General features: G+C 42.0%; 1 protein-coding gene across 3 annotated transcripts in view; it reads right to left on the reverse strand.

Moving 5' to 3' along the window:
- The window catches only part of LOC124863819 (WD repeat domain phosphoinositide-interacting protein 1-like), a 33526-nt gene extending 17802 nt beyond the window's left edge, over positions 1-15724 (reverse strand). For all 3 annotated transcript variants that reach the window (XM_047358319.1, XM_047358317.1, XM_047358318.1), the window contains exons 1-3: positions 15586-15724; positions 11046-11128; positions 2027-2196 (exon numbers count right to left, since the gene is read on the reverse strand). In XM_047358319.1, the coding sequence (XP_047214275.1) occupies positions 2027-2196; positions 11046-11128; positions 15586-15656 (324 nt within the window). In that variant the 5' untranslated portion in view covers positions 15657-15724. The remainder of the gene's footprint in view (positions 1-2026; positions 2197-11045; positions 11129-15585) is intronic.
- Between the last annotated feature and the right edge of the window lie 3812 nt (positions 15725-19536).

Below are 19536 nucleotides of genomic sequence, written 5' to 3' on the forward strand. Positions count from 1 at the left end.
AGAGCATCAGTAAACAATATTTTTTAAAGTTTTTCTATTGATTCTTAGTTGGATTTAGGTCTGGGCGTTGTTTAGGCCATTCTTACTGTTGTTGTCGAGCTGGAAGGTGAATACTGCAGTCTCACGTCGTCCGCAGCCTTTAACAGGTTTTCTTTCAGCAATGTCCTGGATTTAGCTCCACCCATCTTCCCATCAACTCTGACCTGATTCCCTGTCCCTACTGAAGGAATGCATCCTCACAGCATAAAGCTGCCACCACCAAATATTCATAGTGTTGGTGTATTCAGAGTAATGTGCAGGGTTACTTTTCCTCCACATATAGTGTTTTGCATGTAAGAAAAATATATTTTTTGTCTCATCTGTGCACAGGATGTTCCTCCAGATGTTTGCTGTGTTCCATATCACTTCAGGCAAACTGCAACATTATTTTTTATGCTTTTCTTTCAACAGATGTTCTTCTTGTCACTCCTTCAAAAAGGCCATATTGGTGGAGCCTACAACTAGCAGCTGTCAACAAAGTTGTTTTAGAATCTAATCCTGCTTTAAGCTTCTTCACAAAGTTATCCCTGACCTGTCTGCAGTGTTTCCTGGTCTCCATGATGCTCTTGGTTCACTAATGTTTTCTAACAAACCTCTGAGGCCAGAAACAGAACAGCTGCAATTATACTAAGTGAATCTGATGAAGAGACTACAGCATGCCCAAGGAAACCTGGCGTGGAACAATAAGCCCTTGATAAGATAAAAAGGAAATATATCAAAGGACACTGGAGTTAGGGTTCATTCAGGGTAAACATTTAGCTACTGAGATGCTGACGCTCCTCACTGGTTTCATGTCTGTCCGTGGCGTCTGTTGTGGCATTCTAACAATGTAATAAGCAGATAAAAATGAGTCTGCCCACTCTGCTTTGCAGAATAGTTTTCTTTCAGCCACAGGAGGGTTTTCGAGCATGAACGACCTATTTCAGGCCTTATCACAGCATTTCTGTCAGATTTAAATCCAGACTTTTACTAGGGCACTCCAAAAACCATCATTTAGGAAATCTGGTGACTCAGCTTTCCACAAAAGTGATTATTAACAGTTAATTCATGATTTAACAAAGGGGACGCCTCCCTGCAGAAGCCACCAGTTTAGTCACATACCCTCTTTTCTGTGATCCGTTTCACATCTGTGTTGCATGGAGTCAACCAACTTTGGTCACCTGTGAACAGGTATTCCAGCCCAGGATGATTTGACAACATTCCACAATTCCTCTGCATTCTTCGTTTGCCTTAGAAACGGCACTTTTTATGTCACCCCACAAGATTTCAAACCAGATTAAGGTTAGGGGATTGGACTGGCCAATCCATAACTTTGATTTTGTTGGTCTGGAACTAAGATGCTGCTTGCTTAATGGTGGGCATTTCTTCTTCAACTATTTTTGATATATGCAAACTGATCCATGGTGAGGTTGCTTATACTGTATGTGATAAATAGGCCTGACACCATTGTTGGAGAATCTTTTTTTTCACAGTGGGACATTGTGGGGGCTTCATGCTCATAGATTATCTTCACACAGGTGTCTACTAATTGTCACAGTACTCGGCGTTAACCATAGACCTTCTTTGATCACCCTGGAGCTGATCATTGGCTTTGCCATTCTGGCTATTCTTCAATCCATTTGAGTGGTAGTCTTTTGTTTACTTCCATGTCTCTCTGATTTTCTTTCCGTTTAAAACATTGGAGATCATTTTAACCTATAATTTTTTGGACTTCTTAATACATTTTATCCTCTCCAAGCACCATCAGGTTTTCAGAGAGAAACACATGAACAACGTCCTGGTGTCATTTTTAAATAAGAACCACCTGACTCACACCTGATTCTTCACAGAATAAGTTACCTTAATAATAAAACTCCACGTTGCTATTATTTTCAACACACCTCTTTCAATCTATTATTTAATTACACTGACTCAGAAGCATGCATATAATTAATGTTGGGTCTGGGTTGAGACTCAGGAGCTGTTGGTGTGAAACAAGGTGAGTCACCTGTCTGTTGAGCTTGATGGCAAGGATTTTGTTGGGATAGCTGTAGTTACAAATCTCCGTCCCTTTCTTAAAGTGATAGATGTTCATCCACTGCGGCATGGCAGCACACACCACGACTACTAGACTGCTGGAGAACAGACGTTCCACGATGTAGACATCTGGAGTGTTTGCTGAAAAAGAACACAAAGCAGAGATGTTCTTTTATGATGAATCAGATCTCAAATCTAACCAGAGGTTGTAATGTTTCTAATGAGGAAATAAATGCGGGTTCTTGGAACCTGCTTTATTAATAACCATACTGGAGTAAAAGATATTTTCTTAATCCAACACGTGTTGCATTTTCCTTCACCATATCTGCTACACAATGTTTATATTTGATAGAACATATATCTGCCCCCTAATGGTAGGAGTAATTACTGATATCACTACAGAGGTGGTGATTATATCTGCAACAAATTGCAAAGAAACAGACACCTCATATAATGTTCTTGTTAAAGGTCTGAAAGCATTTGTTACACAGCATTATGCTACACGTAGACATACAAACCCACAATTGTCATGTTAAGTAGATTTAGTAGAAGTGTATAAAATAATGTTTGTAGAGATGCACTGAGGAACCATCTTGTGACTGAAATGTAATGGTTTTTGGCCTGATCATCTGTGATCAGTGGCAGAGTCAGAAACTCAAAACCAGATCATCTGATCAGTTAGTGCACCAAACCTAAGGGCCAATAGCCTCTGCAAGCAACAATAAAAGTTTGCTGTTTTCAGACTTCAGTAGGAACTGGTCATTTCATTCCTGCTCCATTTTGTGCTTTTGCAGGGTCAGGGTCTACATTCTCCAAGTAATACACCATGAGATTGATGTTTTAATGTAGGTTTTTTTGTATTAATGCTAACTGTGCCAATAATGCTAATAACAAATATAAAATGCAAGCGTAGCTTAAAATGTCAATTCATTTCTTTATTGTTTTAAATTAGTGAAACCCTGTTTTAAAACAACTACTCTCTCTCACAGTGTGATGTTGCTTCTGTTCTAAGCGTTTTTAATAACTGACGAGTCCTTTACATCACTCTAGAGTAATTTGTTTCCCCCTGCTTTGCAGATATGTTCTAATTCAGTCACAGTGGAGCATTTTCCAGGTGAACCGTTTGTTTAAGGTCATGTAATCTCAACACAGTCTGATTTAAATTTTAGACTTTGACTAGACCATTTCAAAACCACCAAATTTGATTTTATGCCAGAGAGCAGAATTGTGACTGCAGGTATGATGCTCCTCTTCTGAAATGCTGTGTTAGTTTTACACCAGATAAACATGATGCACACCTTCTAAAAAATTCCCATTTTGTTTTAGTCCACAGAATATTTTCCCCAAACTCTTGGGGATCATCAAAATGTTTTTTGGTATATTTGAGACAGGGTTTTGTGTTATTTTGGGTAAGCAGTCGTTGCTGTTAGTATAGTTTCCTTGCCTTGGGACTCTCCCATGGAGGCCATTTTTGTCCAGTCTCTCTTTCTTATTGTTGAAAGAGTGAGGTCTGCAGAGCTTTAGATTTTGTTTTGGGTTCTTCTGTGACCTTTCGGATTCATTTTTGTTCTAATTTAGTTCTTGGAGTTGTTGGATGAACATTGAGGGTGCTTACAACAGGCAGCCTGACTTTATGGGTGTTGATCATTTTCGCTCCTTAGCCATTTCAGGAAGATTTCATCGAACCAGTGGAGGAGCTAACTGACTCAGAGGTGAGTCTAGTAGAAACCAGGCAAGTGGAAAGCGTTACACTTTCATACTTTGGAGCTCCAACCTCTATCTGTAATGCAACATGCTGGATTTGAAAATGTTGGAATCCTTTTAAAAATCACAGAAAAGAAAGGGTCTGCATTACTCATGAAGACTGAAGTTTTACAACTGCTAGTTGTGTCAGTATACTGATGTTTAAAGTTTGGACCCTTAACAAAAGCCCCTTTCACAAAACACTTCAGGGACGGGATTAAGTCTCCTTTTAGCCTTCTCAATGTGTTCTGTGAAAAGATCAATGCGGTGAGGGAGGTAGAAGGCCGCTTGTTTACAACCCTGACTCACCAAGCCAGGTTGTCACAGCCCTGCTTCATCTACTTTATCTTCCCATAGAGCCACAGAAGAACATTAATTCCAAAAAACTGTGCTGGGAATTACCTCTGCAGAGGCAAAACTCTCTAGGAACTTTCAGTGGAACCTTGAATAGGTCTGCCTTGCATTAACCCCTAATAAAATTTTAACTCTTCTGTCAATCTGTTTTTAAAAAAATTTTCAATGCTGTGACCTAAAAAGATATCAAAAGATTTTAAAAAGGTACCAGAATGAGAAATGCTTTCTGTTTCAGTGAGTATACAGTCAAATGTGTTATTGAAGAGGGGAAAAACCTTCCAGAGCAGAGAGTTAACCTCATGCAAGGAAACATTCAAGAAGAGATCATGTTTTTAATGGAAAGAGATGAAGCTTAGCAGGTTTGAAACAAAACACGGCTTATATTGTTTAAATGTAACCCAAGTCTCTCTATCTTTGCCAAACTCAGTGTTAAGAGAAACCAGAGGAGATGTAAAAAGGTCCTAGGTGTGAGGCACTAACACTAACCCAAGAAAAGGAAATCAGGCTACAAAAAAACAAGGAAGGCGAGGAAGCAGAACACACACGGTTTGAGCTAATATCAGCAGTGGCTGTCTGAACACTGCATTAATATGTTAGCCCTTTTCTATTCATCAATCATAGACAGATATATTTAATATCAGTGGATTTGCTGTAATCTCGAGATTGTGAAGATGACTCTTGTTTCCAACATCCCCCGGGATCTGGTCGAAGCTCTCCCGGAGGTGGGAGTTGAATACATCCCTGGCCGAGGGCTCTGCCAGGCGTTCCCAGCAGACCCTCACTATGCGCTTGGGCCTGCCAAGTCTGTCCAGCTTTCTCCTCCTCCAGCGGATCCAACTCACCACCAGGTGCTGATCAGTGGACAGCTCAGCCCCTCTCTTCACCCGAGTGTCCAAAACATGCGGCCGAAGGTCTGATGATACGACAACAAAGTCGATCATTGATCTCCTGCCTAGGGTGTCCTGGTGCCAAGTGCACTGATGTTTGAACATGGTGTTCATTATGGACAATCCGTGACTAGCACAGAAGTCCAATAACAAAACACCACTCGGATTCAGATCGGGGAGGCCATTCCTCCCGATCACGCCTCTCCAGGTGTCACTGTCGTTCCCCACGTGGGCGTTGAAGTCCCCCAGCAGAATAATGGAGTCCCCGGGAGGGGCACTATCCAGCACCCCCGACAGGGACGCCAAGAAGGCCGGGTACTCTGCACTACCACTCGGCCCGTAGGCTGAAATGATAGTCAGAGACCTCTCGCCAACCCGAAGGCGCAGGGATACGACCCTCTCATCCACTGGGGTAAACCCCAACACGAGACGGCTGAGCTGGGGGGCAACAAGCAAACCCACACCAGCCCGCCGCCTCTCCCCGTGGGCCACTCCAGAGAAGAAGAGAGTCCATCGCCTCTCGAGGAGATGGGTTCCAGAGCCCACGCTGTGCGTGGAGGCGAGCCCGACTATTTCTAGTCGATATCTCTCGACCTCCCGCACAAGCTCAGGCTCCTTCCCCCCCAGCGAGGTGACATTCCACGTCCCTAGAGCCAGCCTAAGCATCCGGGGATCGGGCCGCTGAGGTCTCCACCTTCGTCCGCCACCCAATCCTCTTTGCACCGGTCCCTCACGGTTCCCCCTGCAAGTGGTGGGCCCACTGGGGGATGGCCTCGCGTCTCTCGTTCGGGCTTGGCCCGGCCGGGTCCCGCAAGGAGCAACCCGGCCACCAGGCGCTCTCCGGCGAGTCCCGACCCCAGGCCTGGCTCCAGGGTGGGACCTCAAGTCTCTGGATGTTGTAGGGCTGTCATGGTTGACACGCCTCTTCAACATTGCGTGGCGGTCGGGGACAGTGCCTCTGGACTGGCAGACTGGGGTGGTGGTCCCCCTTTATAAGAAGGGGGACCGGAGGGTGTGTTCCAACTACAGGGGGATCACACTCCTCAGCCTCCCTGGTAAGGCCTATGCCAGGGTATTGGAGAGGAGAGTCCGGCCGATAGTCGAACCTCGGCTTCAGGAGGAGCAGTGTGGTTTTCGTCCCGGCCGTGGAACACTAGACCAGCTCTATACCCTCTACAGGGTGCTCGAGGGTTCATGGGAGTTTGTCCAACCGGTTCACATGTGTTTTGTGGACCTGGAGAAAGCATTCGACTGTGTCCCTCATGATGCCTTGTGGGGGGTGCTCCAGGAGTATGGAATCGGGGGCCCTTTATTAGGGGCCATCCGGTCCCTGTACGAGCGGAGCAGGAGTTTGGTCCGCATTGCCGGCACTAAGTCGGACCTGTTCCCAGTGCATGTTGGACTCCGGCAGGGCTGCCCTTTGTCGCCGGTCCTGTTCATAACTTTTATGGACAGGATTTCTAGACGCAGACAAGGGCCGGAGGGGGTCTGGTTTGGGGACCAGTGGATTTCGTCTCTTCTTTTTGCGGATGACGTGGTCCTGCTGGCCCCCTCTAGCCAAGACCTACAGCATGCACTGTGGCGGTTCGCAGCCGAGTGTGCCGGCTGGGATGAGGATCAGCTCCTCCAAGTCCGAGGCCATGGTACTCGACCGGAAAAGGGTGGCTTGTCCTCTTCAGGTTGGAGGGGAGTTTCTGCCTCAAGTGGAGGAGTTTAAGTATCTCGGGGTCTTGTTCACGAGTGAGGGAAGAATGGAGCGGGAGATCGACAGACGGATCGGTGCGGCTGCCACAGTAATGGGGGCGCTGTGCCGGTCCATTGTGGTGAAGAGAGAGCTGAGCCGAAAAGCAAAGCTCTCAATTTACTGGTCGGTCTACGTTCCTACCCTCACCTATGGCCATGAACTTTGGGTCATGACCGAAAGAACGAGATCACGGATACAAGCGGCTGAAATGAGCTTCCTCCGTAGGGTGGTCGGGCACTCCCTTAGAGATAGGGTGAGGAGCTCGGCCATCCGGGAGGGGCTCGGAGTAGAGCCGCTGCTCCTCCACATCGAGAGGAGCCAGTTGAGGTGGTTCGGGCGTCTATATCGGATGCCTCCTGGACGCCTTCCTCGGGAGGTGTTCCAGGCACGTCCCACCGGGAGGAGGCCCAGGGGACGGCCCAGGACACGCTGGAGGGACTATGTCTCTCGGCTGGCCTGGGAACGCCTTGGGCTCCCCCTGGAGGAACTGGAGGAGGTGTCTGGGGAGAGGGACGTCTGGGCGTCTCTGCTGAGTCTGCTGCCCCCACGACCCGGTCCTGGATAAGCGGAAGACGACGAACGAACGAACTCTTGTTTCCACATGGCATGATTTTACAAAGAGTTAAAATTGGTCAAACGAAAAAGGAGGTGAAAAATCCAACTTTAAGGCCGAAATAAATAAGGCAGAAGGTCTGATTATTATATGATCCAGTGTTGGTGCATTTGAGTCTGATTTGATGGCTTATAAAATCTAGTTCATCTCTATGTTTATAATTCTTCCTAAATGACTTAATTCAGTGCATTAACTAGAAAAGAAATTCTCAGGGAGTGACATGCATCAGAAAGGAGCTCAGCCTGCAGGGGTTAGAGGGTACAGAGTAGAACAAAGTTCACAGTAAGACAGGAGCTACAATACAGAACGTGATTGATGTGCCGTTGTGGGCAGAGCTTAGAAAATGGCCGGCAGAGAAAACAGATATATTTAACTTTTCAGTAACACCATCATATTGTAATATGTCAGCATTAGAAAAGCTTAACTTAATGAACCACATGGACAGAATAAACACTTTAATACTTCTCTCAACTAAAAACCAATCAGCAGAAAGAAAGAACTTCAAAGAGTTCTTTAGTACATTTGATGAAGATGAGGACCCATCTCTGGGCATTTACTGAAGAAGACATTCCAACACATTCATTTAAACATATCTGCAGCAATAGCTAATACTGTTCTGTTTCTACAACTAAAATGAAGATGAATGAATTATTGAATGTTGATCATGTGAGCATGGGGGCCCACCAAGGTGGTTTAAACTCAGGCCCAAGAATTTCATGCTAACTGATGATGAACCTGTTAGCTTAAATTTCCCCTTTATCAGCTGTGACCAGAGATCAACACAGTGATGTACAGGTCCTTCTCAAAATATTAGCATATTGTGATAAAGTTCATTATTTTCCATAATGTCATGATGAAAATGTAACATTCATATATGTTAGATTCATTGCACACTAACTGAAATATTTCAGGTCTTTTATTGTCTTAATACGGATGATTTTGGCATACAGCTCATGAAAACCCAAAATTCCTATCTCACAAAATTAGCATATTTCATCCGACCAATAAAAGAAAAGTGTTTTTAATACAAAAAACGTCAACCTTCAAATAATCATGTACAGTTATGCACTCAATACTTGGTCGGGAATCCTTTGGCAGAAATGACTGCTTCAATGCGGCGTGGCATGGAGGCAATCAGCCTGTGGCACTGCTGAGGTCTTATGGAGGCCCAGGATGCTTCGATAGCGGCCTTTAGCTCATCCAGAGTGTTGGGTCTTGAGTCTCTCAATGTTCTCTTCACAATATCCCACAGATTCTCTATGGGGTTGAGCACAGTGATACCATGGTCAGTAAACCATTTACCAGTGGTTTTGGCACTGTGAGCAGGTGCCAGGTCGTGTTGAAAAATGAAATCTTCATCTCCATAAAGCTTTTCAGCAGATGGAAGCATGAAGTGCTCCAAAATCTCCTGATAGCTAACTGCATTGACCCTGCCCTTGATAAAACACAGTGGACCAACACCAGCAGCTGACACGGCACCCCAGACCCCAGACCAATGAGCAACAGTCCAGTGCTGCTTCTCTGTAGCCCAGGTCAGGCGCTTCTGCTGCTGTTTCTGGTTCAAAGGTGGCTTGACCTGGGGAATGCAGCACCTGTAGCCCATTTCCTGCACACGCCTGTGCACGGTGGCTCTGGATGTTTCTACTCCAGACTCAGTCCACTGCTTCCGCAGGTCCCCCAAGGTCTGGAATCGGCCCTTCTCCACAATCTTCCTCAGGGTCCGGTCACCTCTTCTTGTTGTGCAGCGTTTTCTGCCACACTTTTTCCTTCCCACAGACTTCCCACTGAGGTGCCTTGATACAGCACTCTGGGAACAGCCTATTCGTTCAGAAATGTCTTTCTGTGTCTTACCCTCTTGCTTGAGGGTGTCAATAGTGGCCTTCTGGACAGCAGTCAGGTCGGCAGTCTTACCCATGATTGGGGTTTTGAGTGATGAACCAGGCTGGGAGTTTTAAAGGCCTCAGGAATCTTTTGCAGGTGTTTAGAGTTAACTCGTTGATTCAGATGATTAGGTTCATAGCTCGTTTAGAGACCCTTTTAATGATATGCTAATTTTGTGAGATAGGAATTTTGGGTTTTCATGAGCTGTATGCCAAAATCATCCGTATTAAGACAATAAAAGACCTGAAATATTTCAGTTAGTGTGCAATGAATCTAAAATATATGAATGTTAAATTTTCATCATGACATTATGGAAAATAATGAACTTTATCACAATATGCTAATATTTTGAGAATGACCTGTATTTATTTGTTTATTAAATATATCAAAACTGTAAACTCATGAATTACCTGTTATTTAACAAACTCTGTTCTTAGTTCATGAAAATTCAAAGATTTGCTTCTCCATATGTCCACGAAGTTTGCTTTATGGAATTTGCTTTATTTAAGCATTTTACTCATTTTAGATAAGGTGATTTTAGAGACAGGTTGCCGATCCATTAGCTACAACTTTACACAGTTAAAGTCTCCTCCTGTTAACAGTGGATCAGAGTTGAACTGCAATATCATGGTAAACAGTGTCCTGATTGATCTGGGCTTGTCCTCGTTAGGAAACTCCTTGTCCCCGCCATTATTTGACACTGGTAGTATACCAGGGTAGGTGAAGCCATAGTGAATTCCTTGTCATCCTCTTAGCATCTTTGATACACCCATGAATGCAGCTCTGGCTTTGGCAACACTGGGGGTGGAGTGAGGAAATATATCAATCCCCTTTCCATTGTAATTCAGGGGGCCTCTGTCCCGGGCTCTCCTTGGGATCTCCGCAGCGTCTCTGTCATAGTGTAATTCAGCAATGGTCACTCGTGGTTTCTTGTGTTTTCCTGGGGGCAGGGGTGTGATATGAGCATTCAATCTTTACTTCCCAGTCCATTAGTAAAACTTCTCCAGTAACTTTGGGAGAGCTAGAGTCTTGTTGCTTGTGTATTCCCACTATTTGGATATTGCGCCGTCTCATTCTCCCTTCCGTATCCTTGCACCGGTCTTTCCAAGTTATCACCTGGCTCTGAAGGGTGATTACTGTGGCTTGTAGGGAGACATCTGACAATGCTGACCAGCCACCCTTCATGTCTTTGATATCTGCCCTCATGTGGTCAATGTCTGTGTGGATTGCGGTCGTATTGTTTACGATTTCACCCTGCACCGCTTGAAGCATTAAAATCATCCGTCAAAGCACTTTTACCTTGAATTCTCAGTCTGGGTGACCAGGAGTATGCTGCCTTGTGGTTCTAGGAGGCCTTATGGTACTATCACCTTCCTTAAATTTTTTTACGTTTTTCGGCCATTCAGACCAGCGCTGTGCACCCAGTTCGGCTATTGTAATTTTAAAAATGTGCTCACTGAGTTTTCATAAGGAAATAGCTGTTTTGATATGAAAATATTATTGTTACTTAAGGAACTCTGACAGACGTTTTACTCCATATTCATCTCCCCCCCCCAAAAAAAACAGAATAAATGTGAATATATTATGTTCTTTGGATAGAAAAGTGAAATCAGAAGCTCAGACTAAAGAAATCCAAAAATCTGGATCTGCCTGACAGCTTCGTCTTTACTGGACACAGTGTAGGATATTTGCTTGATTCATTTGAAAACCAAAACTCAACCTTATCCAGGGATGTTTATTTAGCTCAAACTCAGGAAACGTTACTGACCACTCTCATGGATGCAGTCTAGTTTTTCCACCGATGTCAGAGAAAAGAGCTTGTAGCCACTCCTTGTTCCCAACACAAGTGACCTGCAACACACACAACCATTAGACATTCAAACTGGTTAAGAGAGATGCTATAAAAAAGGATTTTCTGTCCTACCATTACAAATGTAATTGTGTGGAGTCAATTAAACTCTAAAGGGATTTTAACTGTAACTGTGCACAACAGAGACTGCAGGTGGGTCTAAAGAGTGGAAAATCACCTGATGCCCTTTGTTAGGTATGGTGGAGGAACTGTAATGCTGTGGGCCTATACCAAAGGTCCACAGAATCTGGTTAAAGTGCCTGGGATAATTACCTCCTCCATCTACAACGCTTTAAATAAACATCCAGTGGCATCTACCTGAAAACTGAAAAGGTTCATCAGACAGACACATGATCATAGAAAAGCTGTGGGATGAGCTAAAGAGAAGACAGCATCAGCAAGGACCAAGAACTGTGGAAAATCTAGAGATTGCTGAAAGAGGAAGGTCCAAAGCTCTCTATGTATGCTTCAACAATGATATGTTAGAGGAGAAGACTACATGCTGCTCCATTGGCATAAACGGGGTCTTACAAAGGATAGATAGATTCCTGATGTTTCTGTTCCACACCAGATAAATGTCTTCAGACCAAATGGTTGGAGTTTTCTAGATATTTCAGTGTAAGAATATAAAGCGGTTAAAAATTATAAAATTTTCTCTGCAATTGTCTGAATCTGTATGTAGTTGTGGTCATGGGGCTACAACTGCAGAATATATTGCAAATTTATTGTTATTGCAATATCACTGTACATGATATGCATATCGCAAAGTTACAAGTTACAAATAAATCCTAACTAAATCTGAGGATAAGAAAACAAACTGAGCACAGAATGTGCAGCTTGAACTTACAGATGTAGTGACCTCAGCCTGTTGGTGCACCATGCATGGCTCATTAAAGTCCACACAGTTTACCATGCAGGTCGGGACCATTTCTATGATGTGTACATTTAAAACAGTAAATCAGTAGAGGTAGAGCAGGCTGAGAGCAAACTGCTCTTTCTACAAACACATTAGTCTGACATTTTTAATATTATATTAAGCTTTTTTGTAGTACTGTGTTTCATTGAGGTTTTTCAGAAATCTGTTGAAGACAAGGTGATATGGGAGAAATTTGAGCTCTCTTGTAAGGTCCCATGAGTACTCATACTGAAGTATTTTGGACCAAACGGAGACTCAGATAACTAGGTCATTCTGATACAAAGCAATCCAAAAACATCCAGCTAACAGCAAAAAAACAAATTTTTGGACTTGGAAAAGGAGGGTTAATATTTTACCAAAACAGAACATACGAAAATCATAATTTTGTTCTTAACAGGTTTAAATATGTGATCTAAAAATAAAAGTGGGACATTGTGTAGGACATGGGGGTGTGGAATGAAAAGTGTTCTGAAAGTCTAGGCATGAGTTTATCGCACCTTGTCTACAGGGTAATCAACTCCAACCCATCTTACAGTAGCAACTTTGTAATACTGACTCATGAACTTTGAACTCTGCCTACATCAGTTAACTGCTTGTCCGCCGTATAACAGATCCAATCCTTTTCTGTAAATGATCTGTTTTATAAAAGGTGGCTTAAAGCTGCTTGTGAGGGACAAGGACATATTCCAGAATTTGTTGAGAGTTTAGCAGGTTCGCACCTGTTAAGGAGCAGGACAAGACAGGACAGGAATGGATTACAGTAGGGAATAAAAACACAGACCGCTGGTTCTGCTAATTGGGTCTTAATGCTTCAGCATTAAATCACAAATGTCCTCAGTTACTGGGACTGCTGATAAAGTGCTGTTCATATCTTTCAAATTTTTACTCATTTTGTCCCATTCCCACCACAAATTCCGTTCGTCACAGTTCACAAGACACTTCACCCAGCTTGCCTGCTGATGGTGGTCAGAAAGCCCAGTGGCACCGGTTGCATGGCAGCCTCACTTCTATCAGTCTGCCCCAGGACAGCTGTGTCTACAGAGTAGCTTACCACTGTCAGTGTATGAATGGGTGGTTGACTGATTGTAATGTAAAGCGCTTTGGAGTCCTTGGACTTGATAAAGCGCTACTCAAGTGCAGGCCATTTAGAATGAAGGCCATTTAAAACAGATAAAAAGTAATAGACAGTCTTCTAAAAAATGGAAGGTACATCACAAAGTACATATCCTCTATCAAACATGTTTTGGGCTTTCAATTCAATTTGATAATTAATAGGACCACAAGCATCCAGTTACTTTTAATCAAAAGCCGACCATTTAGTAAACTTGGCCAAATAAAGCATATCTGGTCCTGTTGGTGAAAATACACACCAAAAAAATATCGAATACAGCTCACCCACCTCCCTCATTAGATCATTTCTTAAGGCGAACAGCAGAACTGGATTTTTATTGGAGAGTAAAAGAGGCTAAATAAAAATGCATGCCATACTTTAATTTTTATTTTAATAATATGTATTATTGCCTTTGCTCTTCACAAATATGCAGTACTCTGTGTTGCTCTATCACATTAAATCCTAATAAAACATGTGGTTGGAACATGTCAAAATGTAGCTAAATTCAACGAGTATGGATAGTTTTGGAAAGTGTTGCAGGTTCAAAACATGTGTCCCAAAGGTATGTGGCTTGTTTTGGTGCATTACATTAAAAACATTGCTGGGTACACAGCCGTTCTTGAGGAAGATGATGATATGTACATTTTGCGAAATAAGTTGCTTTCACAATCATTAAAACACTGTGTCAGCCCAAACAAAGGATTAATGCTGCATCACATTTCTACATGACTGTTAAAGTGTCAGTTTCCAGGTTTTGTTGCATTTTTTTGGGATCATTTCCCCTTTGAAAAAAGAAAATAAAACCCCCAGATTACTCTAACATTCTTGCCTATGCTGTTGCCTGTAAACGTTCGACCAGAACTAAGAACTGAACTTTGTTTTAAGCTTGTTTTCTGAATGTTTACAGCACTGAGTGGCTCAAACTAAATGAAGCCGGAATATTTCCCACAATGCACCTTCACAGTATCCATTCTAGCCCAGCCATGCCTCGTACAGATCTACATGTTCCAAACAACAAACATGATGTTTTATTTGACTTCATGTTGACCCAGCAGAAATCAGGTTAAGCTAGCTTAACTCTAATGACATCACTATGACATAATTCAGTTTTTAAGGGTAACTTCTCCACAACAAGGATACTGCCTTAGTCTGTACAGAATTAACACTGACTAGCCATAACATTATGATTAACCTGCCTTATTTAGTATGTTGGTCCACCGTGTTTCTGCTACAACTGTAACCTATCAAGGTTTGACTCCAAAATGTTAGCAGTAGATCCTTTAGGTTCTGCAACTCATGGGTGGGGTCTCCACTAGTCGGACTTGTTTGTTCAACACATCCATGAGATACTCAATTGGATTAAAATATGGGGACTTTGGAAGACTTGTGAAAAACCTATTCCTTCTCAAACTATTCCTGAAGCGTTTTTTCTGGTAGGAAGCATTATACTGCTGAAAGAGGCCACAGCAAGGAATTCCCACTCTAGGAAAGTGCATACACAGTCTGCAACATTGCTTAGGAAGGAGGTCTGATTCAAAACAACAGACACATGGCAGACAGGTACTGCTTAAAGCTGTGGGATTTTAGAAAAACTTAATAATTCCCATACTAATATAAAATATTGCCATGAGGATATTGATTATGATTAACCCATATTTTTCTCAGTACTATCTTTATTTCCCATCATCTCAATGACCCCCACACCTTCCCTGGCCTTTCTGATCTTTGTCTGCTCTATATCTGACAGTGAAATTGTATCTAAGAGGTTAAAAATATGATTGAAAAGCAGAGTTTAAAGCATGGCGCCTAACATTATGTAGCCCACCAAATACTGGATCACAGCAGTCCTCTGTGATTGCGATGTTGCACACATTGATAATGCAACTCAATACACTGACCACTGCAGATTGGAACAGCCTTTGAGCTGAGGTTTTAGAGATGCTCTGATCCAGTTGATCCATCTCGATTTGGCGATTATAACAACTTGCTTTCTTCCACACTTGCCATTTTTCCTGCTTCCAATACCAAGGCTCTGAGAACAAAATGTTCTCTTAGTTCTTAATATACCCCACCCACGCCATAGTAAAGAAACAATCAGGGCCATTCAACTCATCTGTCATTGATCGTAATGTTATGCCTGTTCTGAGTATAGTCTGTGGACGAAAACAATACAAATTATGTGCTAACAGCGCATATAGAAGGAGCTTGAGAAGGTCTAAGTGTTTAGGCCGTGAGCTTCATTTCCAGCCCAAATGATGATAAACTAACTGGTTCAGTAACTGGGATGGCTGGGATTGGGTTGTTGGGGCTGATCTTTAACAGCTGATTCTCGACAGACTGTTTAGTCACACATCATCTCTAAGCAACTTTATTTCCGTGGATGGGTCTTCAGGTGACTCATCCACCCGTGAACTGCTTGTGGGCTTGCTTACGTGGAGTCTTGGTTGAAAGAGGCGCAGCCGAACTGGCGGACCGGCTCGCCTGCTCCGTCCGCGCCTTCCATCCTGCTTCCCAGCGACCTCCTTCCCACCCTCCGAACTGGACTGGAGGCCCGGGATCGGCGGCACCCCTTCGCTCATGTCCGCGGCGGAAGACGGCTCCAGCTCCGATGAAATGAGCGGGTTAGGTGTGTCGGAGAGCGGCAGGCTGGTGGCTCTCCCCGCTTGATGAATGCTCAGGGTGTTGGTGCGGTTCTCTGAAAGGGTCGGTCATCCAGACTCCGGAGGAAAATAGCAGCAAAGCTGAAGCAAAAACAAGAACAGCTGACGGAACTACGTCACATATCCTCCTATAGTGATTGGTAGAAAGTCAACACGAGGATCGATGGTTTGATTTTGATTGGTCCAGGGTTCGGTAGTATGTTTTTATTGGCTGAGGGAGCTTTCTTTGCGGTGAGTTTGCAAACAGTCTCGAAACGTTCTGTGTTGACGAAAATTTGACATAAAAAACGCTTTCAACAAAATAAAGATGAACAACAGGACTGTGACACCAGAACCAACATGGGAACCTTTAGCTGCAGCTTGAAGGAACCTGATTATTAGCTATGAGCCTTGGAAAGCTTTTCACACCTCTTCAAATGTTTTCACATTTTGTTCCGTTCCATTTTATGTGGCAGACCAACAGAAATTAGCTGTAGTGAAAGGAAAACGAATAATGGATAGCTTTAATTTCACACACAAAAAAGACAACTTCAAACTGTGGCGTTCATTTTGAACGACTTGGTTTACAACCTGCTGTGTTCATGAGTCTCTTACTCAGTAAATAAAGTAGAAGCAAACATGGGGAAGAAGGTAGAACAGGACAAATACCTTCCATCAAGAGTTGAATGTTTTGCTCCAGCTCCAGGCCAGCAGGAGGCCCCCAATGAGCTTTTTTATTATACGGGCCTCAAAATACATATTCTACTCTATTTTAAGAATATTTAATGATTCATATATCAAACTATTTTAGAGCCACATCTATATATTCTAATTAGAGAAGGCTAATGGCTCATAAATGGAGTATTAAATGTACGATTTATAAGGTAACCTAATTATATTTGTGTATTAAAATGATTACAGTATTATATAATAACAATAGGTAATCAAAAATGAATCTGAAGGGGAATCATTTGAACAGAAATGAGTTAGGAATTTATTATCAAAATATTAACACTTTAGTTTAAATGAATATGTGGCATCTAGTCAGTAGTAAATCAAGAATTGTCTTTTTAGTTCTCTACTTAATAGATTGATAGATAAAAATAAAAATAAAAAACTTGACATCTAACTAAAATGGGAATTCAGAAGGAAAATTAGTTTCATTAGCTGATTAAAGATCTAACTATTCTATTTTTCTTTTTCTGAAATGTAAAATCAAGGTTTCTCCATATATCTGGAGATCTAAATCTTACTTTAAGAGAATTTTGAAAAGGAAATAGGAGGAATGAACTCCAAGTTTGGTCTGTCAGCTAAACTACCTTGAACTGCTGCAATAATATTCCTAGGTACATGAAATACAGGTCCTTCTCAAAATATTAGCATATTGTGATAAAGTTCATTATTTTCCATAATGTCATGATGAAAATGTAACATTCATATATTTTAGATTCATTGCACACTAACTGAAATATTTCAGGTCTTTTATTGTCTTAATACGGATAATTTTGGCATACAGCTCATGAAAACCCAAAATTCCTATCTCACAAAATTAGCATATCATTAAAAGTGTCTCTAAACGAGCTATGAACCTAATCATCTGAATCAACGAGTTAACTCTAAACACCTGCAAAAGATTCCTGAGGCCTTTAAAACTCCCAGCCTGGTTCATCACTCAAAACCCCAATCATGGGTAAGACTGCCGACCTGACTGCTGTCCAGAAGGCCACTATTGACACCCTCAAGCAAGAGGGTAAGACACAGAAAGACATTTCTGAACGAATAGGCTGTTCCCAGAGTGCTGTATCAAGGCACCTCAGTGGGAAGTCTGTGGGAAGGAAAAAAGTATAGCAAGATAGAACCTAATCCCATACCCAGACTTTAACTCAGGAAAAGATTCAATTAAAATGACTATAGTCCTCAAATTATTGTACCTGTTCCAAGCCTAACCTTAGAAATATGCAAAAACAGTTTATTGATGGGGTCAAACATTTTTCCATATATATAGGGCAAGGAAAAAGAACTTGAATCTGATTTAGGACTTAAGAATGAGCTAAAGAAAAAACTGGGTCGGACCTTCCCTCCCTCAGGCATTATGACTTTGCTGCACAATTAAGACCAATGATATGCTGATGTAATCCTTATATGAAGCTCAATAAAAGAATATTAAACAAAACATCCATTATCATACAAGCAACACGAGCAGATAGTAGTGTTGAAGCCATCTCTGCTTCCCCGGGTCCATTGGTTTGGGTACAGGTTTCAAAGAGTGAAATAAACACAACTACAATCTACTTATGTTCGCCTCTGCAGAGTGAGAGATGGAGAGCCAAGCAGCTGCAAACCCATCTCTGATCAACTCTTGCTTTCAGCTCGTTTTATTCAGTCTCAAGGGTGTGTTCAACATATACATATATCATGTCACACATGTATAACATAACATAACAGTCCAAATAAGGAATAGTTCTGATTGTAACATGCAACTCATCCTCCCCTGTCTCTGGCCTTCCTTGTCCTCTTCTAATTTATGACCTTGCACTCTCTATGCTCCTCACTCCCTAAGCTTGACCCCCCTATTTCCACACATTCCAGTTACACACATAGATAGTTTATATTCTACAGTAGCCTGCAGTATTTAATAAGAACTGTTAAAACACATAGATCAGTCTGACTCTTAAAGCTTAAAAAACAGTATTTACAGAATTTAAAATAAAGAAAGATATAGAAGTTTACAAATGGCGTGCATAATATGACACACAATTTACCCCAAATTTCATTTAATCTGGGTGTTATTTATTATAACTGTACAGTAATTTTTCTAAAGTTGTAAATTATCCCTTACTCTACAGTCTCTTGCTCTTAATTTTACATTTTTACTTTTGTATCTCATACTTACATTTGCCTTTGTCAAAAAATCCGGTTTCATTTAAGAAATGAAGACTGCTTCACTTATCAAGGTTTTTAGTATGCATTGTCTCATAATAGGTTGTTTTATCTCACTGAAATGTATCTCTCTAGACTGTTTTGGCTTATATTAGGTGTGTTGAAACCTTTGGGTTTCGAGGGCCTGTAAACGTTCATAAACATGGCTCTAGCAGAGCCCTTTTCCTGGACAGCCAGATTTTCAAAACAGTCAAATTTGCCCAAGAACACCTTTTTCACTTTATTGAATCATGAAACAAGATAGCTACCCCTTCCTCTCTGTTATGACTGCCTTGGTCTCACTTAGAAAATTGTAATTAGTAGTCGTTAACTTTATCAGCGTAGGTATCTCATTATTATTATCATCATTATCTAACCACTTTTCTGTTGAAAACATATAAACATTATCCTCTGTTATTAAGTCTTGATTAAAAATAATTTTCCTGACAAATATCTAATGTTTAATAGAGCCAGTTTAAGTGACTTAGTGGCTGGACAAGGAATACATTTTAAATTTGACAATTTTGGTAGATGCTAATTTAGTGCCACGGGCTGGACGATAAATAGGGGTTATGTAGAGAAAATGTGGGATTTGGGGGTGGTGTGAGTTTGATTCCGATCTTGACAAGGTTTTAGTGAAATTCAGAAGAGGGGAGGCTAACTTTAGGGGTGGGTGGGTATGGTGGGCAGGGGGTTCGGGGTCCTCTGTTGGGGCACAGAATTAAAAGATGTTGCAAGTAAAGAGTTGTACTCCAGGTTTATTAGGACAAAATGCTTCTGACATGAAAAGATGCCTGAGTTGTCGATGAAGTTCACTGATTTTGC

Source organism: Girardinichthys multiradiatus, chromosome Y, assembly GCF_021462225.1.
Source record: "Girardinichthys multiradiatus isolate DD_20200921_A chromosome Y, DD_fGirMul_XY1, whole genome shotgun sequence".
In the NCBI taxonomy this organism is placed as follows: domain Eukaryota; kingdom Metazoa; phylum Chordata; class Actinopteri; order Cyprinodontiformes; family Goodeidae; genus Girardinichthys; species Girardinichthys multiradiatus.